The sequence below is a fragment of the Camelus bactrianus genome, chromosome 3 (assembly GCF_048773025.1).
Source record: "Camelus bactrianus isolate YW-2024 breed Bactrian camel chromosome 3, ASM4877302v1, whole genome shotgun sequence".
Lineage (NCBI taxonomy): Eukaryota > Metazoa > Chordata > Mammalia > Artiodactyla > Camelidae > Camelus > Camelus bactrianus.
This window is the reverse complement of record NC_133541.1, coordinates 104787386-104810235: the sequence shown is the minus strand read 5'-3', so window position 1 is coordinate 104810235 and position 22850 is coordinate 104787386. Positions and strand designations below refer to the sequence as shown.

General features: G+C 41.4%; 1 protein-coding gene across 3 annotated transcripts in view; it reads left to right on the top strand.

Moving 5' to 3' along the window:
- The window catches only part of PPP2R2B (protein phosphatase 2 regulatory subunit Bbeta), a 401537-nt gene that overhangs the window by 292932 nt on the left and 85755 nt on the right, over positions 1–22850 (top strand). For all 3 annotated transcript variants that reach the window (XM_045520069.2, XM_074360886.1, XM_010959614.3), the window contains exons 3-5: positions 10655–10752; positions 13622–13787; positions 19546–19658. In XM_045520069.2, coding sequence (XP_045376025.1) covers positions 10655–10752; positions 13622–13787; positions 19546–19658 — 377 coding nt within the window. The remainder of the gene's footprint in view (positions 1–10654; positions 10753–13621; positions 13788–19545; positions 19659–22850) is intronic.

Below are 22850 nucleotides of genomic sequence, written 5' to 3'. Positions count from 1 at the left end.
TGAAAATGAATGTCTGATCTTCCCCCAAATACCTGCTTCCCCTACAAACTTTTAATCTGTGATGGCAGTCCATCCTTCCAGCTGCTGAGGACAAAAACCTTGGAATCATCCTTGATTCTTCTCCTTCATACCCCATAACCAATCCATCAGCGAATCTTCGCAAGTCAATTCTCAATATGAATCCACAATCTGACCATTTCTCACTACCTTCACTGCCAGCACCTTGGTCTGAGCCACCATCATTTCACTTGTATTGTCTCAATACACTCCCTGACTCCACCTCAGCCCTCTATGGTCTCTTCTCAACACTATGGCCAGATTGATGCTTATAAAACCAAACTATATCACTCTTCAATTCCAACCCTCCAACAGTCTTCCATTTCATGTTTTCTCACCTTTTTTTTTATTATGGTCAAGTATACATAACACAAAGTTTACCATTTTAACTGTAATTGACCTTTGAACAGCATGGGAATTAGGGGCTCTGACTCTGTGTACAGTTGAAAATCTGGATGTAATTTAAGTCAACTCACCATATCTGTGCTTCCTGCATATTTGAGGATTCAACCAGTCATGGACCATGTAGGACTGTAGTATGTACTCTTATAAAAAATACATGTATAAGTGGACTTGCATAGTTCAAACCCATGTGGTTCAAGGGTCAACTATATTTTTAAGTGTCCAGTTCAGCGGTATGAAGTACGTCCACACTGTTGTACCCATTTCACTTTCAGTAAAAGCCAAAGTGCTTGCTGTGATCTACAAGACTCTACGTTATCTAAACCTCTCATGTCTGGTACCATGTTTTCCCGTTGTTTGCACGGCTTCAGCTACACTGGTCCACTGACGTGTGCATGTTTCTTAGGATCGTCTCACTGTCTGTTCCTTCTGTCTTGAGCACTCCTCTACAGGTACCTACATACGGTCTCTTCACCTTCTTCTAATGAAACCTATCGAACCACCCTATTTAAAATCTAGCCTCCCTCCCACCTCCAGCACTCTTAATTCACCTTGCTCAGCTCTGTTTTTCCCCCAGTACGTAACTTATGTTTTATTATTATGTTCATTGAGTCTTACATTTTCTCTACCAGTGGAACATAAGTCCCACAAGGACACATATTTTATCTATTTTATTAATTGATGTATATCCAATACCTGCAATAGCATTTGACACCTAGTAGTTATGTTCAGTGAATACTTGCTGAGTGGATAAATGGAATGATGAACGATTCTGTCTCATTTAGTCTTTCCTGGTTTTTCTATGATTTGCGTTATTCATTGGTATCTAAACTGCTTCATGAACATGAACTCGAGTATAATGGACTTTCTAAACATCCAATTTTCAGTGGATAGAAAAGTTCAGTAAGGATATACTATAAGGTCTTTGCCTGATGAACGTTTATTAAAGGTTGGGTCATGCTAAAGATAAAAATCAATACATTTATTCATTCTGTCTTTTATTGTTTACCTACTATGTGGAAAGTTCTGTTTCCAGTGCTTTAAACTAGGGTCATTATCCAAAAGAGAGTAACATTTTATTCTAATATTCAGAGCACCACAATTCCTAGCCAGAGAGAGAGGAAAGAGAGAGATACAGAAATATTGATTCATAGAACTGTAAATAACACATTTGATTCTAATGCATTCCATTTCTTTGCTAAGACCATTGAAAACCCATCATAGCATACTATCTTATGAACTGTTAGCAACATCTTTATTTTGTTTGACATAGAAACCTCATGTTTTAGGAGGAAAAATCTGAATCCTTTCCTACTACACCCTTTTCTTTAGGCTCACCTAGAGTTTAGCAAAGGGGCATATTGCATTTAGTGTTCAATTTATCCTTTGGAGAAATACAAGAGATTTCTTGAATGCAGGGATACAGCTGAGATGTGCAATAACTTAAGTTCCAGTAGTGACTTTCTATGGCCCTCTAGGTCAAAACTAGGATTCTTACTCTGTGGCTCAAAGACTTCCAATCTCTTCTCCAACTTTTTTTTTTTTTTTTTTTTTTTTTTTTTTGCTCTATCCCAGTCTACCACTACCTCCCAGTCCTCTATAGAAAGCTCCTTGAAGGCAAAGACCAGGTATGTGATGTTTATTAGCATACCCCTGGCACCCAGCCCAGTGACGTGCGCATAATAGGTATTCATTAAATAGATTCCTTGCACTTCAGACATATTTGCTCAAAATCCACCTTGGGTTTTCTCTTTGCTACCTGTGTGCCCTCTCTCAACCAGCACCCTATTTCAGTACCTTCTCTTCACCAATCCATCTGCTCTTTTCTCTTCCTGTGATTCATAGGACCCTACCAATGCTACAGAGGCTTTTTAGGAGAAAACCTCTTCTTTACTGATCAATCTATCTGGTTCTAAAGTCATACAATACTCTGTCTTCCTTTTGCCTCAGACCCCTTAAAAATGTTTCTTACTGTCATCCAGCATAAGTATTTTGTTCATTGATACTTTGCATAGGGTATCCATTCTTTATGTGTTGGTCCAGGTTGGTGTTGGCTCTTTTTGACTCTCATTCAGTAATCAATTTTTAAAAAAGTAAGAAGCACCTATTCTATATTAAGACACTCAGCTAGGCGCTGAGGGTTCAACGGCGAACAAGTTCCTTGTGGAGCTTACAACTGAGAGACTAACAAAGGCATTTAAATGGTTCTGTTACCTTTGTGATAAGTGCTAATGGTAAGTGGTGATAACTGTGATGGAGGAGAAGTATAGGAGTGATGAGGCCACATCCCAAAGTGGGATGTCTGGCTTTGGAGAGAAGTCATGCAGGGCTTTCCGGAAGAAGTGATATTACCGTCAGCGCACAAACATGGAGATCTTTAGCTCCCACAAGACAGGTGCTAGAGTCTTTCTGGCTCAGCCAAATTTTTGACCAAAGACACGCCAAATGGACTCCAGTGTCTGCTCAAGACACCACCACCACCACCCCCACCGCAGATGTGCTGAGCTTTCTCATTTTGGACCTGGGGTCCCACTGACTTTGGGGTCCATCCTAGGTGATCCCATATTGTGTAGATAATAGATCTGAATGATTGACAGAGTTTGTATCACCTGAGCAGTTAATTATTCTTTGGCTTTTTGAAAGAGTGGATAACAGATGGTAGACACCTTGACAGCAGATTCCACTATAAACCACACAAGTTTGGAGGTAAGTCTGGACTGCTATCAATTTCCCATTGGCTATTTCTATACTTAGAGGACTTAGGATTTTTAAAATTCCTTTGCCCTTTAGGCTAGTTTTGTTCCACTACTGGAAAATTCTCTCTTCTCAGCGTCGATGTTGCAGGAACTTGTTTTGAATGAAAGGCAGTTGTCTCAAACCTGGTTAGTTCTGGGTATTTGGTCAGTATGGGGAGGCTGTGTGTGCATTTTAATGGGAACAGCATGGCATTCATTACTCACCTGCTTCCTACCATCTGGATTTTCACAGCTCAGCAAGCATGGTGGGCTTACTACGCATTAGCGGGGAGGAACTTGGCTCCAAAGGAGGGCATGGCTAGATCCCTTTGAAGTCATAATTTTTTGATGGACAGCATGATAAATTGTGGTGGAGGAGGCATTCTATCCCAGTAAGCTACTTTCATATTTAAATGGTCAAAAAATAATGCATCATTGCCACACAGGGGAAGAGGGGAAAACAAACACCTCAATACTGGAAACTAAGCAAGTGCAAAGGAAAATTGCTTGTGTGGTAGAGGGAAATCAAAAAGTGTGTGGGTGAGTTTGTGAATGGGGATTCAGGACAAGGGACTATTTTTTTCCAGTTCAACATGGGTTAATAATCTGGCCTTATGCAAAACACCATGAGGAAAACAAAGATGGAAAGATGTCTTTTATTATGCATTCAGAAGCACGTAACAGAAAATCTATATAGCAGTGGCTTAAACCACTGGGTATCTTACTGTTTAACAAGTTCAGATATAGGCTGTCCCTAAGGTAGGTTTTTGTAGTTCAGTGATGTCACCAGGGACATTGTGCCTTTCTTCCATCTGTCATACTCAGCCTCTCAGCTGGGCCTTAGACTTGTCACCTCATGGTCATATGATGGCTGCTATAGCTCCACATATGGCCACATATAACCAGAGACAAAGGCAGCAGTAGGATGCAAAGAGTGTGTTGGTGCAGCCAGGAGACCTCCCTACACTTGCTTCCTCCCTTTTATTCAGAGAAGAAAAATTTTTCCCAGAATCTCTGCCTCCCTGCCCCCCTGCCCCCCAGCAGACTTTGCTATATGCCTCACTGGCCAGATTTGGGTCACATGGTTATCTCCTAGCCATATGGAAGGCTGGGAAGCAAGTATCTGGGTTTTTCAGCCTCTGCACTGGGAGGCAGGCAAGGCAGAAAGGCACTCGGGAGGAGCAGCCAACCAAGAGTGTCAGCACAGTACCTGTCCGTAGTGAGCTTGGTCTACATGGGCAGGCTGATACTTAAACTGTGCCCATTTTCCAGCACTGTGCTTGCAGTTATATATGAAGTAGCAGTTAAGATAAAATCTTGGGAACTGGGGCTGCTGGACACTCCTACCTGCATTCTTTCAATTAAGAGGATTTCCAGCACCAGGTTGAAGTTTAAAGCAGTATGCACAGAATTAGTTACATACAAATGAAAGGAAAAGGATTCAGTATCTCAATACCAGACACTAGTCAGGTGACAAAGGAATCAACTCTGGATCCGACAGAATGTGTATATTATACACAGTAGGTCAGCATAGCAAGCGTGCAGCATGGGTGTAGCTTTTTCCCCTGCCCTTGGCAGACATAACTAATTGATCACAGCACTCTCCCACCAAGCCCAGCTATGGCCTCTCAGTCTGTCTCAGTATGCAGCTTCTGCCAATAGATCAAAATGGGTAAATAAGATTAGATCCATTGTTATCACTTCTCAGAACTTTATATTTATTACTTCTGTCACTGGGACCAAGCTGAAGGAATATGAGAAATAGTGTCAAGTCGAGTTAAGGCTACTGAACCAAGAACTCAAATCTAGTCCCAGTTACAAGCAAAGGGAACTTTGGATCAAAGGGCAGAAAACCTCACGTGTAAACCTCGTTTGTGATTCAGATTAACAGAGGTATATTGATGAAGTGAGCTTCCCAGCACTCTAAAAATAGAATTCTAAATAGTGATAATATCTAGACAGTAAGAGTAAAAAATAAAATCTTTGGATCTGACTAGTGAGAAGATGATTATTGGCTGCAAATTGAGTTATGCCATATGCATAGAGACCAATAGTATTAAGCCTCTGTATTTGCACGGCATTTTTAACCTTTGGAAGCTCTTAGATACATATCAGCTCGTTTTATTACCATAATTTTATTCATCTTTGAAAAACTGTTCACTAGAAAGGAGCAATAATGAAGGAACTTTGGGGGCAGAGGGTATAATGATTAAACTGTTCTATCTCATGATGGTGGCAATGTAGATACACATTTATATGCGTTTATCCAAACCCATAAAACTGTATGCCACAGAAAGTAAATTTTACCATATGGGGATTAAAAAATAAATTTTTTAAAAAATCTAAAAGTTACTGAGGTAAATGTATAATCTTATATTTACTTTGAAAGTCAATTAAAATTGCTTATAATTTAAAAACTGTTCAAGTATTTATGGTCAAGGTAAAAAAAAATTGGAAATACTGAAAAATTACAACACAGTAAGAAAATAATTTAATCATCCACATCCCCCACAATATTATTTTGTACTCACCCTGGCAGACTTTTTCCTATGAATATTTGTGTGTATGTGTTTATAGGAGTTAACTATTATCTTTGGGGCTATTTCATTCTATATTCTAATCATCATCTTGGTGTTAATGGAAGTTTTAATAAGCATATGTTGCTTTACCAGTTTAAAAAGATAAATTTGAAAATGAAGATACTTGAACAAAATTACAATCATTTGACATATACTGTTTCATTACCTGATTCTTTTTAAAAAAAATTTACAGTATACTAATATTTTTAACAAGACCACTTTGGCACAATTCCAGTAGCAGTACTTGGGCATAGCTTCTTTGGCCATAACCAGACTTTCTCCCCTGCCCCACTATTTTGATGGAAAATACACTCCAACACACTATTTCGTATATCAAAACTTACCAAAGAAAACCTTATCCAAGAAAATGGATGCTGACTTTGGGCCGTGAACCGGAACCCAAGGAGAAGTCCACAGGGTTATGTAGATGCAAGGAGTAATTTTAATTCCCACTGGGAAGCCCAAGAATCCCCTGTTTGTTTAATGATCCACAAAGTCATGGCCAATCTAGCTGGAAGGCCCTCTGTAGCAATGACGAAGGATCCACACACCACCTCCCCCCACTGACTGCAGGACCCCCTGCCGGTGAATCACAGCACTTCAGCCTGGAAGTGGCCTCCCAAATCCTTTTCAGCACAACTTCCTGGCAACTACCACTGGTTCACCATTGTCATTTGCTGTGAAACCTATTTCCATTCTTGCTGCTATCCTTGTCCTAATGGCAGACATTCTGCTATAACTGACCTCATCAACAGGAAGAAGGCCAAACGCTGAGTGGGCAGAACTAGAGAGCTGGTACAAACAGGGTCAGTGACTTTGTAGTATTAGCTCCCAGACATTTCTGAGATGAACAATAGAACTTCCAATGGGCTCTGAAGAATAAATTGCATTTCCCTCTCATTTCAGTCCCTGTGATTGATGCTGAAAGGCCAGTGCTAGTGACCTGGTCAGTAAGATCTTGTCCCATCAGGGGACTGGCGTTTAAGTCCTAAGTCTAAACTGAGCCATCATTTTGTCGAAAGTCACCCTGCTATTTGAAGCGTGCATCACCTAGTAACTGTCCTCAGCCCAGTGTGCTGGCATTGCAGACTCCAGCCTAGCATGGTAACCATGGGAGACCAGGGCTTGAACAAGGGGTTCCTTCCTTTTCCTTAGCCTCAAAACCACATGCATATAATTGCCAAGTCAATTTCTACCATTCAGGTAAATGGAAACATTATATATGTGCTTGCTAGTCTGGAATCTTTGAAGGATGCTGAGATGGATTTTCAAAATGAAAAACTTGCTCTTAGCAGTGCCTATGGAACTAGAAATGGGGTTACCAGGCCACCATCTTGCGGAAATTAAATCAGCACAAATAGATGTGGAGCGGGGCAAACGTCATACCTCTCAGGGTTTCCTTAAAAAATCGTGTTAACTACATTTGACTTCTATAACTGTTCTTGGCTTCCACTTTTTGTTTCTAGTCAAAAACATGCATTTCATCCACATCTTAATAGGACAGAGAGAAAATGTCCAAGTGTATAGCTTTTTGCGTAACAGAGTGATTCAGCTGGGCATTTAAGAAAACGAGTTGTCATTTTGTGTTATCACAAAATGACTGTCACACTTATCTTTAAAGGTAAAAGTCCTCTCACTGAACTTGATGAATTGAACTTTAGTTGAACTTGATGAAATGATTTCTCTTGACCATGATTTCAAATGACGTTATCGTCTTGAAGTTTGGTAGTTTAATATTATTGCCCTGTCCTCTCTCTATAGTCAACAAAACTTCTTTTGTTTTGAGCAGGGTATGTCTTTGAAGGTAAACTGCTCTACCAAGAGCATGTTGCAAATGCGAGAGTATCGTATCAGAGGTTTCCGTATCTTGAAATTGGAATGTGGGATGATTCATGAGTTTTGGATCAATTATGAAATAGTCATAGATGAAGATAGGCAAAGATGGATGGGGCAGTAAAATATTCTGGTTACACCTACTGGCTTAGCACTGATAAATGAGTCAGGAAACATGAAAGTTCAAAACAGGTATTAACTTGAGCTGCAATGACGTATGCTCTAATGGGAGGCAGACAATAGCTGGATATAAACAACTGAATATACAGACCAACTGCCTGGCAGGGTTGAAATAAAGGTAAGGGCTTGGCAAGAGGACCAAGGAATTTTGGAATCCTGCCACGCCAGTCACCCTTTCTTTCTCTGACAAGGTTCTCAATGGAGACATAGCACAAATAATGATAACACTTGGAAAACAAAGGAGGCATTTTTATAGCTGGGACCAAGCCTGATATCCCATAGTGCAGAGTTCTCATAACATGTGGCTTCGACTGGAGCTTGACTCCTACATTGATTTGACCTGAGTGGATCTTAAAGAAAGTGAAGACGTTTTCACAGAATCCAGGCAAAAAGACAGTGTGAATGTCATCCCTGGGAGATTTGAGTTTTGTTTTTCTTGGAATGACATTTTCTTGGAAACTGAGCCAGTGGTTAACCTTGGAAAAAGCTACTTAAGTCTTCCTTCTGATACCCAACCTCACCGAAAGGGAAGGGCCATCTTTTAGTTGTCAATATCCTGGCCCTGGAACCCACTTAGGACTCCAGCATCTGTGTTAACACTGCTGCTGAGAAGAAGGATGTAAACAGCCCTTAAGCAGAATATTAGCCCTCAAGACTCAAGCCTGGTATTGTTAACCCATCAGGCCTGGTCTCACCATCCCCCTCTCTTTGCTCCCTGCTGCTTTTCTGCTCTGGAGGTGTTTGACTCATTCTTTAGCCCCTGACAGAAGCCTGAAAGTGAAAAGAAACAGCCATGTCTGCTTTCAGTTCTACCCAAAGTCAGGAAGCTTCGTGAAGAACCCCATTGCTAGCTACTCACTGAAAAGCCAGAAACAGTAACTAGTGTTCGAAGTGTATCGTAGCACTTGAGTGCTTTTCAACCAGGGCATTCTGAGGCCACTGCAAACATTAAACAGACTTCTTCTCTCCCCTGTACACGAGAGTGCTTTGCTAAGATGGGCAAGCTATAACAAAGGAAAGTGGCCGGTAATTCACTTGAGTGGCTGGCTTCCCAGCCTGGCTGAGCTTTCCTGCTTCTCATTGGGCATTTGTTCTAGAAAAGGGCCTTTTCTAAGCTTATGTCAGGGGCTGAGGAGCCTGGCTGCTTATTTTGTGTATCCTTAAAGGAGTATTCATCTGAAGGGGCCTTCTTGAGTGAATGGGCGAGATTTCCAGTTGAGGTTATCAATAAGAAATGGGTGGCCTTTTCTGAAGGAAGACTCTAGAGACCAGACGTCAGAAACTGGTCACCCACAAACCACTTTCAGCACATAGACAAGATTATACGTTTTTTTAATGTTGTGGCACTGAAAAAAAGCAATTGGTTGCCAACATATGAAACTGAAGAGGTCATCCATAATACTCTGGTTTCCAGCTTCTTTTAAAAAAAAAAACAAAAACAGAATAGTTCATGGTCACGGTTGACTTAAGCCGAGTAGCTACTTGTCCCTTAAGAGGGGACACAAGCTTCCTGCTTCACCTGGTTTCCCTCAGTCCGTGTTCCCTCGTGGCCCGGTAGGGTTTGAATCTGCTCCCACTGGGGTCAGTCATCTAAGACGCCAAAGCAGAAATCATGAATGATCCTTTTAAATGTGCCGAGTTGAAAGCGACTACAGTTTATGCCTTTTTCTTTTCCTTCAGCACAAAGAATGACCATTAGAAGCGTTCTCATGTAAGGAAAAAGACAGAAGCAAAGTAGAGAATTTCACACTACTGAACTCAATAAGTCAGGCAGACAAAGAGAATCTTGAAATGATGATATTAAAGTAAGATTTGAGATTTGAATTATTCAGGGGTAATTGCCTTAGTTTTCCACCTCACTGTTTCCCCTTTGCCTTCTTCACATGGACATAATCTTCAGAATGTTCCTCTGTCAAAGGCCACAGTCATATTTCCCCTGCCTCCTTTTTTTTTTTTTTTTTTTTAACTCATTTGCACTCTTGGTAGCAATTGTTGGAGCCCTGCAGGGGAATAATTGCAGAGGAATTAACCTCTGACATTTTTCTAAAAATAGCCCTAATAAATCCAATCATAGGTAATTTACCTGTCCATGTTCCTCTGAGGGTAACCGGCACTGAAGAAAGACTTGGCAGGCTGGCATTCCTTCAGCAATTATCTGTGATCCGAGTTCCTGGCGCCTCTGTATTTTCTCTGCCTAGAAATACAGAGGACAGATTTCCCTCTCCCCTCTGACCTCATGACCCTGTTTTCTCATCACCTCTCTCCTGGGGTTGCAGTGAGGTCCTGCTTTTCCAGCAGGGAGTGTTAAGGCTCACCAGAAAAGAGGGAGCATTTTGGGGTCCTTCCTTGAACTTCCATCTCCTGGAGTTTCCCTGATGATCCCTCTGAATTGCGTTTTTGGGCTCTGAGCTTCAAGCATCTCAGCCCTGATTTATCACAGCCTTCTGCCCTCGTTTGAATATCACGGTTGAAACCTATTTGGGGAAGTTTCTCAGTGGAGAGAAAAAGGACATGCAGGAAGGCCGCGGGCGGGTCAAGAGTCTGGGGTTGGTCGAAATTATCAAAGAAAATTGCCACTTCCCTGAGCCATAAAGAAATTCATTTTCTCTTGCCCAAAACAAAAGGCTCTCAATGGGCTTTTTTGCTTTTGTTCTCTCCAGTGGTTCCAAGAGCCCACAGGGCCGTGTGGGCATCTAGAAATTTATTTTCCTTCTAGTGGCACTTAAAATACAGAACAGAAAATCCTTGTAAATTCCACTGCAGAGACAAAGCCCTAAGCCCTTAAATGCACCGAAAAGTACGTCTATTATCTGTCGTTTGAAAGTAAGTGTGCAGTTACTTAAATTGCCTTTGTCTTCTTCTTTTCAGCTGACATTATCTCTACGGTAGAATTCAACCACACGGGAGAATTACTAGCGACAGGGGACAAGGGGGGTCGGGTTGTAATATTTCAACGAGAGCAGGAGGTAAGTGGCAGTGAATGCAAAATGCCCATTTTCTTCTCTTTTTAAAGGAAGCCTCCTACTGTTCCTTAATCCTCATGTGTCGCCCTTAACCTTGCTGCTTGGCTTGCAAACTTAAAACTGCCAAAAAGTCATTAACATCAACAGTTTCACACTCAGGCTCACAAAATAGAGCCTTTTCTGGGCAAGGTCTTGGTTTTCCAAGCCGGGGTATTGCACATTCAAAACGACCTCACTTCTTATCCGACCTGCAAAATTCCAGGGGTGCTTGGGGAGCATAATGCTCCCTTTGAGCGAGCTTTATCCTCCAGCTGTTGAAATTCAGGGGCTCCTGACAGAATCTAGGATCAAAAATACAGCCTTTCCGCTAACAGATGTGAAAAGGATAACTTGGGTCCGAAGAGAAGAAAATGGTGGCTCCCCCTACCAAAGGGAGTGCAGTCCCACAAAACAACATCTGAGCAAGGCATCTGGCCCCCACTTGACTACAGGTGACACGAAGTTCCCTGCAGGTGAATGCTCTATGTATTCTGAGCAGGAGTTCTAACTTCCACTGAATCTCGAAAAGCCCGTTTCTTCCTGATACTTGGGTTCCACTGGGAACTGTTTCTCTTTTTTATATCAATTGAGATTTTTTGGTGACTGCTTCTGTTTTGTCAGACTGGAATTATGGCCCAGTTTGATTTCCTTGGCCTTCCCTGGCATGGTCCCGGAGCTTCCAGCAGGCCAGTCTGTGTTCTTGTCACTCTCCCATCTGCTACCGCCTGCCTTGGAGATTCACCCGGCCCAGCATAGCAGGAGGCCCAGGGCAGGAGGAGGGTTTCACCAGAGACTTCCCTAGCAATTTAAAGCCTGCTTTGTGCCTCAAAGCCATTTGTGTTACACCTCCCCTCAAAAAAGGAAAGCCTCATTTAGAGGTGATATATTTGATAATTGCACATTATTTGCAATTAATTTCTATAAGGGCATCGTAATCCCTCAGGGTTCTGTGTAAATTCAAGTGTTCAGCATTAAATCAGGCACACAGCCTATTCCGTTGGCCCTGGAAACACGAAAATGTGGTTGGCAAGTAGGAACTAATAGCTCTTCGTGACCTGGAATTTTTCCTGCTTTTCCAGAGCTGCCTGGTGCTAATTGGTCTGGCACATCCTGCACACACTTGACAGTCTGATTTGGATGGTACCAAATCAACAATCTGAAAAATTTATTGTTAAGGTGGACTCTCTCTCTCTGCAGTAAACAGGATAGGAGCAAGTATGGCAGTCTTTAGAGTCCTTTAAAAATTGATTTTCAAACCTTCTTCTTCAATTTAAAAAAAAAATCCAATTAGGTTCAGGATGATGATAAAGAGAAACCAGAGGAGCTATTTAGCATAAATTACCCAAGACAGCATGTCGCCAGTAATATTCCACTCCACGTTTCCCATTAGCTATTTATAGGTTTCACCTATTTTAATTTACTGAAATATTTGGGAAGCCTGATTCATTAGTAGAATGAAGGGGGACACATTTTCCAAAGGAGGGTGGTTTTGTTCAATCATGAATAAATGTTGAGGACAATAACATGCAGTTAAATGTTGAGCTTTATGGCGAGGCTGGAGATTGAACTGAACACTGAGCTTGGGAAACACAACCACATGACCACATCTAAGTCAGACCTCCTTTCGACTTTCATGGGTGTCCTCTGTGAGCGCATCCTCAAGAGGCATAGTCCTGGAGAATTTGCTCAAGGAACCTCGGTGCCCTCACAAGTACCTTTAAACCCTGGGCATCAGCACTGTCACCCATTGTTAGTAAGTTGAGATTTTAGTTTGAATGTTCAGTATCCACCTAGAAATATAAATTTTTTAATTGAGCCTTTTCCTAAGAGTTAAGCTTTTACAACAAATGTCTGATAAGACTCAAATTTGAATTTTTGAACATTTTTCCAAAGCCTGATATTTTAATACCTGAAATGAAAACCTCCCCTCCCTCTTTCCCCTCCTTCCGTTTGTCTCTTTCAACACCGTCTTTTCCTCCCATCCACCTTTCTTCTTCCTCTTGCCCCTCTATGTACACCCTTCTTTTAAGTTTCGTTCTCTCATCATTTATTTAGTTCCTGATGAGTGCCAGCCAGAATGTCTCATTGTTCTCCCAGTGACTCACATGTCATCTCTGTGCTCATGTCTGTTTTGTTACTCATGTTGGGGGAAAGAAGATGGGGGGGTAGAGGGCGAGATCTGCTATCCAGGTTTGCTGCTTAGAAGCTGTGTGACCTTAAAGAAGTAATTTTAATATCTCTGAGACCCTTTTGTCCATTTCCCTTTCCTGCCCACCACTCAGAGAAGTTGTGAGGATTTGATGAGATCTGAAAAGGCTAAAGAAAGGTCAGATGCTATAGCTTTGTGTTCTTGGTGGGGAATTGATACATGTCTGTGTGGGCATCTGCATGGGATAGGTTACTCCTAAGGGTGTCCAAGATGTCCATTAGGACACAGAAAGAAAATATTAGAACTTCTATTTATATTGATTTTAAAATCATGTCCTATTTCAACTTCTGTTTCTTACACATGTATTATGATGTACACCATCCCTTTGTGCTGCAGTTTATGTATATAATTTATAAATAAAAATATATAAATATTGGACGTGCCACTATTGGCCACCAGTGGTGCATGCCAAATGCCTTGGGGACACTGAGCTAAGGAGGATTTCCATGGGTTGAAAAAAAAAGAAAAGAAAAGAAACAGCATTAAACTGCCCATCCCATCCCTCATGACTCTGCTCAAAAAAAAAAAAAAAAAAAAAAATAGAAGGAACTGGTGAGTTTGCAGCTGGCTTGTGTGATTTAATCTTTTGTGTGTTTTTTTGTGTATTTCTTTTCCTTCCTACAGAGTAAAAACCAGGTTCATCGTAGGGGTGAATACAATGTTTACAGCACATTCCAGAGCCATGAACCCGAGTTCGATTACCTGAAGAGTTTAGAAATAGAAGAAAAAATCAATAAAATAAGATGGCTTCCTCAGCAGAATGCAGCCTACTTCCTCCTGTCTACTAATGGTATGTGCAGGTGACTTGTCTTGTTTGGTATTTGCAGAGACAGACTCAGAAAACCCTATATTTCAATCTCTCTTAGACTCCATTTTCCTTTTTACCTTGCAGGCTGTTGAAAACTTAGAAATAATATTTGCAAGATGCCTAGCAGAATGCCTGGCACAGAATAGGCCCTCAGTAAATAGCAGTTATTCTTTTTTTAAAAAAAAAAAAAGAATAACAAATTTATGACTGAATTATGTGAGACTTGTTATCTGCAGTATTTGACTAATATAGATTATTTCCAGGTGTTTTTGGAATGTGACTTCCTGTCTTAAGATTCCCTGAATGTTATTCTGGGAACACATTTCAGGAAACTCAACATGCTGTCCTTGTGTGTTTGGCACACTCAATAGAAGTTATTAATCCCTGAATATACTGGGGGGAGGGGTGGAAAGCAGATGTCTGTGTCTCTGTAATACAGTCAGCTTTCTCCTAGGAACATAGGTCAGAAAGAGAGAGGACCCTATCAAAGAGCTGATCAAGTAATGGTTTCTCTTTCTCCCCCCATGCTCTTTATACGCCATGTGTTAGTTTAAGGGGAGTTGATGTAAATAGGTCAGAGAGAGAGGATGTTAGGGATTGAATAGGGAGCCAGATTCCGTATTAATTCTGTAAGCCTTTATACAGTGGAATTACCAGCCCTAAGGGTTCTGAATACCCTTACTGAAAGAAGCCGTCTATACTCAAAACAATTCAGAATAAAATCATATATGAAAGGGTGCTAATTGAATAGCCTAACAACTAAGAGGATTAGTATATACAAATTAAACACCCTCTCCCAAGCAAATATGCGGGGGACTGATTCATTTCACCCTGTGTGTGAGTCTTTGAGAAGTATCCATTTGAATATAAATCAAGAAACAGGGGATTTGCTTTTTGCCTATCCCCAGTATACATCAAGAAAGGGGAATGTTCATGTGTCAAGTTTAAAAAAAATGCAGACTATGTATATACTCTGATCAAACATATATTAACATTTTTTAAAGACAAAGGAAACACACTGAAAGGTTTCTCATGATTAATTTTGATTGTGCATTATGGGTGACTTGTACATTTGTCCCTTTTATTGTCTTTATTTTCTCAGTTTTTACACTGAGTTTTATTTAAATCTTATGAAAAAAGAGAGGAAAGTTTTTAATGCATATGAACCAAAAAAAAAAAAAAAAAGTCCCTCAAGTGTAAAAAGCCAGGGTATAAACTACAAAATGACAGTTCTGAAAAGCCAGCGTAGGGTTATTTGAGCAAAATTTATCTCAACATGACCAGATCTCCACTCATCTGTTTTTCTAGATTCCAAGTAACTTAATTCTTTCTCATAACTGTATTTATTATTTTGTTTACTGTTTTTTTTTTTCACCTTTATTTCCCGTCCATATGAATTTGTTTCAGTTTCTTCGCCTTTAGTTTTGCTGTTCAAGTTTCACTCAAAGACTCTACGGATTCAACACTCCTTAGAATGGAAGAAACTTCTGATGATTTTGACTTAATTACTTCAGGCAGAGAAAAAGCATCAGATTATCTTCTATAGTTAGCTTACTTCATATTGTGAAATTTAGCCTATTGATTGTTACAATAAAATTCAAAGACATATTAGCTACTTTGTGGGGGGGATGGGAAAGAAATCAGTGAAATGCAATGAAGATTAATTATATAGCATAATGTTCTGTTAATTGAGTTTTTAAATAGTTTTTTGATTAACAAGGATATTATCTTCCCATTTGGGATGCTCTTTCATATGCCAACAGCATCTCAAAATGATTCTTACAAGAAAAATTCCCATGCTTATACGTGGTTTTCTTTTTTATACTAATATTGAGGTTGAGAATTCCCCTTAAGCCAAATAGGTTAACATGCAAAAATTAATGGAAGACAATTGGAATTACTGTACGAAAGAGAAAATGAAGATAGATGATAAGATTGTGTTTAAAAGCTGCCACATGTAATGATAAACTACTCAGAGAGCCAGCTAGAAGAAAGGAGGAGTCATTACTCATAGTAACAGCCACATGGTCCTTAGACTTTTTTATCCACAAAGCTTCGAGACATTGAGTCAAGAAAAATTGTGTAACAATAAAGTCAAGAATGACTCCAGGCATCCCAACCATGGGGAATTGAATTGAATTCACCATCAATTATCTTTTTTTATATTGTGCTTATCTCATTACAGTTGGGTACAGTTTTTACCTTCTGCTAGAACACATTTCCAGCTTTACAATTTTGAATGAAAAATAAAACCAACGTTCAATTGTGAATCTAGACCTTGAAATAATTTGCCAGATGAAGACATATTGCTTTAGCTAGATGTCTCCTTCTGTCTTAATACCCTTGATGAAAGGAGACAATATACTTAATTTGTTTTTCAGGCTATGAAAGTAATACGTGTTCCTTGCAAAAAAAATTAGAAAATACATAGAAGCAAAATGAAGATAAGAAAAATATTCCTCTCCAAGGAGACCCCCTGTTAATGTCCTTTAAAGAAAAAAGCAAAGAGGCATGAATTAATCTGTTTCTTAACAAAAATAAGACAAATTCCAAAAGCTGTTCTGCAACCACATTTTTGATTTAATAATAACACTTAAAAAGAGGAATATCTTCCTAATGGTTAAATATTTCTTCTAAAGTACCATAACGTTTTTGATGGCTGCATAGTAGTCCCTTGTGTGATTTTTTTTTCCCTATAATTAATTAATAAATCTCCTATTATTAGACCTTAATTATTAACTAATTCTCACTATTACAAATTACATATTTGTAGAAATAGGTGTTGGTATAGATAGATAAATGATTAGGGGGAAAAAGCGTATTATGAACTATGTATAGCATGTAATATCTATTAAAAGCAGTTATATAATTCCACACACAAATATAATAAAAGAAGATACACAAAATTTTCATGATAGTTATCTTTGTCTAGTAGAACTGAGGGAGATTTTGATTTTTTTACTTTTATGTTCTTTTTCATTTTCTTCAATTATTTGTACTACTTGTGTAATGAAAAGGAGAAAATAAAGTGAGAAATAAAATGCAATAGTATTATAGGTTTATACCCCTCTTCAGAAAACGCATAGAAAAACTACTACAAGGATCTGTGCAAAATGTTAACAGTGATTGTCCTTGACTGGAAGGATTTTAGGTTTTTATTCTTTATGTTTTACCTGTAATATCTCTTATTTGTCCATATAGTAATTTATCATTCATAATAAAAAAACATAGTATAGTATAGTATAGTATAATATAATATAATATGAAAAACATAAGAATTCTCTTCCAGTTGGCATGGGATACATTCTAAAGCCAAGCAATAGAAAATATGTGGTATTAAAATTCACTGATTTGGGTTCTTCTAAGCCACTGTAGCAAATTTACTCTGATCTCTGATCAGTAGCTAATCAAGAGACTGTATAAATATGGCCTATGTTTAATTTTCTCACCCTAAAAAGCAGCTCATTATGCAGCCAATATCCAGAGAGTAGGGCCAGAAGGGTATAGATAGAAAGTTCTAAATTCAACCCAGCATCTAGGAAAGCCTTCCTCCCTCCTGTCCCAGTACAAGCTGGGCTGAATACACTCATCTTACACTTAGCAGACTTGCAAGGACCGCCAGCAGACATGACCAACCCAAGTGACGTCCACATATCAGGAGCCAGAGGCCCTTTTCTGTTAGAGCAGCCAAATCATTGCTGAAAGCCCACTTCATAATGTGGCTGTTGCATTTCAGGCCTCTTAAGGACAAGGCGTTTGGTGAGGGGAGATGGGGGAGTGAGACTGGGGGCAGAAGAGCAGGGGAATCCTAATAAAGGCAGGAAGGAGGGGCGGCTTTCCTCCCGGCAGTATTACAGAGAGGAACTAGGACATGTGACATCATCACAGGATGAAGTGCACACTGTCAGAGCAGCATGTCATTTTTGCAGAATAGTTGCCCAATTTGCTAATTCTCATATCACCTGCCATTTATGAACCCTTATTAGAAGCCCAGTGCTGTGTTAAACACTCTACACACAGCATTTCATTTAATCCTCAAAGAGCCCCATGAGGAAGACACTGTTTTCCCCAGCTGACAAATAAAGAAACTGAGGCAGAGAGAACTTAAGTAGCTTTATGTAAAAGATCAGAATATTTGGGATGTCCTTATACTAAAAATCATTCATTTATCTGAAATTCACATTTCATTGGCATTCTGTACCTTTTTCCCATTTGGCTGTCACTCAGGAAAGACTAGTTAAGTGCCTGCTGTGTGGGAATCCCAGTCCGGGGCCACGTGACTGGCCGGACCTGGAGTGGGGACAGGGCCCTCGGTTGTCTGCTTCCCAAACCTTTGCAGGCACAGAGCCAGATACTGGGGGGGCACTCGAGTCCCTGCCATCCAGAAGAGAAGTTAGAACAAGTACAAATAATGAATGCAAGATCTGATAAGGAAGGCCTACAAAGGCATGCAGCCGCAGACATGATCTGTTTAGCCTGAACATGTTGCCTTAAAAAAATGAAATCAAAAGCTTGCAGGTGGGGTGTGCTATCTCCAGCTCCCCAGAGCCCCCAGCACCTTTCACTCATTCCCCTGGCACTGCCTGCCTCCTGTGGGTGGTGAGCCCTCACCCCTGTTTTATTACCGAGACTGACAGGGGTCAGCAAGTAGTTCAAGTCCTGGGACAGTACAAAGATAAGAAAGGGAGTTTCCAGCTGGGGACTCAGAAGAGACTGGAAGAGGGAAATGAGCATTTTGAATGCTCCTTCTCATTTTACTTCCCTGAATATTGCTAACAAGATGCGCTGCAGAGGTGAGATTGATTCATTCAGCCAACTAATGTTCCTTGAACACCTGCTATGCCCCAGGCACTGTTGTAGGTGCTGTAGGTGTAGGATGAACATGACGGACAGAATCCCTGCATCCAGTGATTTTACCTTCTAGTGAGGGAGACCAATAAAGAGGTTGTCAGGTAGTGGAAAAGACTGTGAGGAAAAATAAAACAGGAAGCGGGGCTAGAGTGGTAAGGAAAATGTCTTCTTGTTGTTTGGTTGGGAAAGACCCCTCTGAGGTTGGGACATAAACAGGGAGAGCAAAGTCAAAGGACAGGTCTTGTGAAAAAGAGGGTGAAGGGCTTTCCTGGCAGGAGGCGCAGTTAGTGCAAATGCCCTGAGGCAGGGACAGGATTAACATGTACAAGGAGCTGTAAGGAAGCAGGGTGGCAGGAGCACAGGAAGCAGCAGGGAGTGGGGTGGACAGTGAGATCAGACAGAGTGAGGAAGCAGAGGTGCAGGTCACGGAGGGCCTGTCAGGTCACGCTGGGGCCTGTGATTGGTAAGGAGCGACAGTGAAATGAAATGAAATAATAGGACCTATCTCTTAGGTCTTGTGAATATTAAATTCCCCATGTAAAGTGCTAACATGGTTACACAGTTAATTCTATATATGTCGCTATTCTTATTCAATGTTCAGTAAATGTTTTTATTGAATGAACCAAATTAATGTAGACGCTATCTATTTAACAGCCCATTGTCAGAGCAAACGTTTGTCTCAGCACAATACATGTTTTCATTTGGAAACATGAGCTCTGGTGTCAGATGTGCTGAGATTGATGCACTGATGCCCTTGACAGAAGCCAGTTTCTGTAGCAGTTCCTTCCATCATGACCTCCACCTCTCCCTGCTTCCCCGCCCCTCCAAAAGACTCCTTTACCAGCTGACTTCCGCCGGCATTTTGATTTCTTCTGGTTGCCCTCCACAGATAAAACTGTGAAGCTGTGGAAAGTCAGCGAGCGTGACAAGAGGCCAGAAGGCTACAATCTGAAAGATGAGGAGGGCCGGCTGCGGGATCCTGCCACCATCACAACCTTGCGGGTGAGCCTGACGGCTGGTTTTCCACCGTCTTTCAGCTTCCTTGGCCACCAGGGGAGGTTGGGGGGACAAGTTTGGCCACATACTGGCTGTTGCCATGGGTTGCAACTCTCAGGTGTGAACAGGGGAGTTCAAGCAGAGACCCAACCTACCTGCATCTCTGGCAGCAGCTGGAGGGGCAGGACAGGCACTGAGCTCTGACAGCGCCAAATCCACACATCTCCTTCTGTCCCCGAGGACTTGCCCACATGGCCGCTGCCATACGTTACTGTCTTCTCGGCCTCTGTTCACATCATTGAAAATGTCTTGAGCATCTTCTGTAATCAAGATCCAGGGGATGGGACCACCCAGAGGGGAAGCTGGGGTCTTGTGATTCAAAACATGAACTTCTGAATCTAGCACGCCTGGGTTCAAATTCTGCCACATACCAGAATCTCATGTAGTCGCTTAACCTTTTTGAACTCGAGTCGTGCAAGTTATTTTTAGTTTTTCCATCTGCAAAACAGGGAACTTAATACCTTACTGTCTGTGGACTTATGAGGATAAAATGCAGTGAGGATGGCAAGCTCTTACTCCATGGCTGGTACTTAAGAAATGGTCTCTACTGTTATGTTAGTCTCCCTAACTTCCTTCCTGCCCTCCAGAAATGCACAGTCTGGTAAGGAAAGAGGATGTGTAGGACTAATATGCAAATGACACGATGCTAAATAGAATAAGATAAATGCAGTGAGAGTCAGGGAGTTCCAGTTTTATCAAAGGCCTGAGAAATTTTATTTGGTTCTGGGAGGCCAGGAAAAGTCTCGTAGGGAAATGGTGTTAGAAATGGATTTCTGAAAGCAGACTCTTTTAAAGGGAAGGCTCTCTAGATATAGGTTAAGATGGTTCAGGACTGGGCAATGAGTTTAGTTTTGGAAGTGCTCAACGCGAACGGTGAAGCAGGCACATGATGGGACCAGTCCCGGACCCCAGGGACCCACAGATCTGTGTAAAACACGTGCTTTCAGATGCCAGCTGTTCTACTGAAGACCAGAAACTGGGACCGGAGACAGAGACGTACCCGTGGGGAAAAGAGGTTGTCGCCTGAGGTTCAGAGGCAGATGTGGGAATTGAATGATCCGTGGCTGCCTGATTACCTCGCTTGTTGGTTTGTTCATTCATTCATTCATTCATTCATTCATTCAGTCGTTTGTTCACCCATTTATTCCACAAATGCTTTTTGAGTACAGACTCTATGCTGGTCATAGTTGTAGGCTGTGTGCACCCAGTACTAATGGGTGCCTGCTCTTCTACTGAGCGTCCTTTGAGCCGACAAGCATTGGCTGCTCTGTTGTCTCTCGTCCGCTGTGCCTTTAACCTGGAGAATAGCCAAGCAGGTCCGCCTTATCAGACCGGTTCGATGCACTAAATGTGCAGAGGTTTTGGAAACTGAAGGACAGAGCAGTGAAGAGTGTAATGCTGAGTCAGTCTGTCCTGGGTCAGAGTTCTGGCTCCATTCCTTTCTGGCTGGTGGCTTTGGACGCGTGACTTAAACTCCTGTGCCTCCAACTTTTCACACCTGCGCAACAGGGCTGAGCGATGGTCATTACTTCACAGGATCGTGGCGAGGACTTAGTACGATATTGTGTGTGGTAAAGAGCTTATCCTGTGTGGTCTCACTCACAGAAAGCACTCAATAATATTAATTCCCTGCTGTTGGTTTAGTATTACTGTCATCGTCACCAGTTTCATGGCTGTCATGACACCCATGTTATGATAGTAGGCCTGGGTATATGAAGAAATTCCTATTTTTCTCTTCATATGCTTTTTATACTGTTGTTTTCACTCCTCAAGCTTGTGTCTGGTGCCTAGGAAGGAGGCAAGCACTGTGCTGGCGATGCAAAGGGGAGGAGACAGTCTTTCACCCCTAGGACTTCGCAGTCCCATGGAGAAGACAGATAGATCGGGTGCCACTGGGGAGTTGATAACGTGAGGTTCTGCCCAGATGTTACCTTGCCCTCATTTGCTGTGTGGATGGAATTTCTCGGATGCTGTCTGTGGTCCCCACGATGAGTTTCTGTTGTCCAGGCACCCTATGAATTTCATATATCTGTGTTTAGCCCCTGGGAGAATGCCATCCCCGTGATGAAGGGGCAAGGAGGACTCTATGTAAGTTTCCATTAAAGCAGAGATTGTCCCCAAGATGCCACAGTGATGTTGTGAACTGGACTGGTGCATCTCAAACAGGGAAGGATGCCCTGAGGTGTGGCTAGGAATCAGAAAACCCTAGTGCTGGTTCTTGCATTCTTAGGAACAATCCATGTGACCCCGGGCCGGTGAATCACATTTCTTCTCTCTGAGCTTGGTTTCTGAGCTGCCGAGCAGAGGACTACACAAAGTCAGTGGTTTGCCTCCTTGGGTTCCGGTTACAAATGCAGATGCCCAGGACCAAGCCGCACTGACTCTTCTACAAGCTGGGTGGTCCCTAGGAATCTGCATTTTTATCATGAGCCCCTGGTGGCTGAGATAAAGGATCTGTTATCCCTGGACTTTTATCATCTCTAAGTCTCCTCCACACTCATTTTTCATGAGCCTCTGCTATTTTTCAATCATTTCGACAGTCATTGTACCAACTCGCCAGACATTTGCTATCATACAGTAAAACTCATACCTGATTTCACCTCATCTACCTTCCTAGGCTTTCAAGCATCCTCATTTCACTGTAAACATCCACACATCGGCATTCTTTCAATGTAAATACTGAAAAGGCCAGCCTCCTTTCTTTCTGATCCCAGTGGTAGAAGAAGGAAAACCAGGCAACCTTGAAGACAACAGATTCAGAACAATGACTCCAAACAGAGAATGAGCTGATGAGATATTAATCAGACCCTAATTTACTAACATGCTCTGCTCTTGAAATTTGCATTGCCAGCAGTTGTGGCTTTTTTTTTTTTTTTTTTTCCTTCCCTGTGCTATGGTTACCTCTCATTCACTTTTATAGTTTCCAGTTCTACGTGGATCTTAAGAGCAGGGAAGTTTAATAATACCCGACAGCTAATTAATCCTCACTGAGTAATGAACCTGTTCTATTTCAGCGCTGGGAGGCTCAGCTTTTCAAAGTATGAATGTAGTTATTTTTTTCCCCTTTTTTATGCAAGATAGCCTTTCAAATCCAATCACTCGTTACCCAGAGAGACCATGAGAAGCACTTCTGAGAAC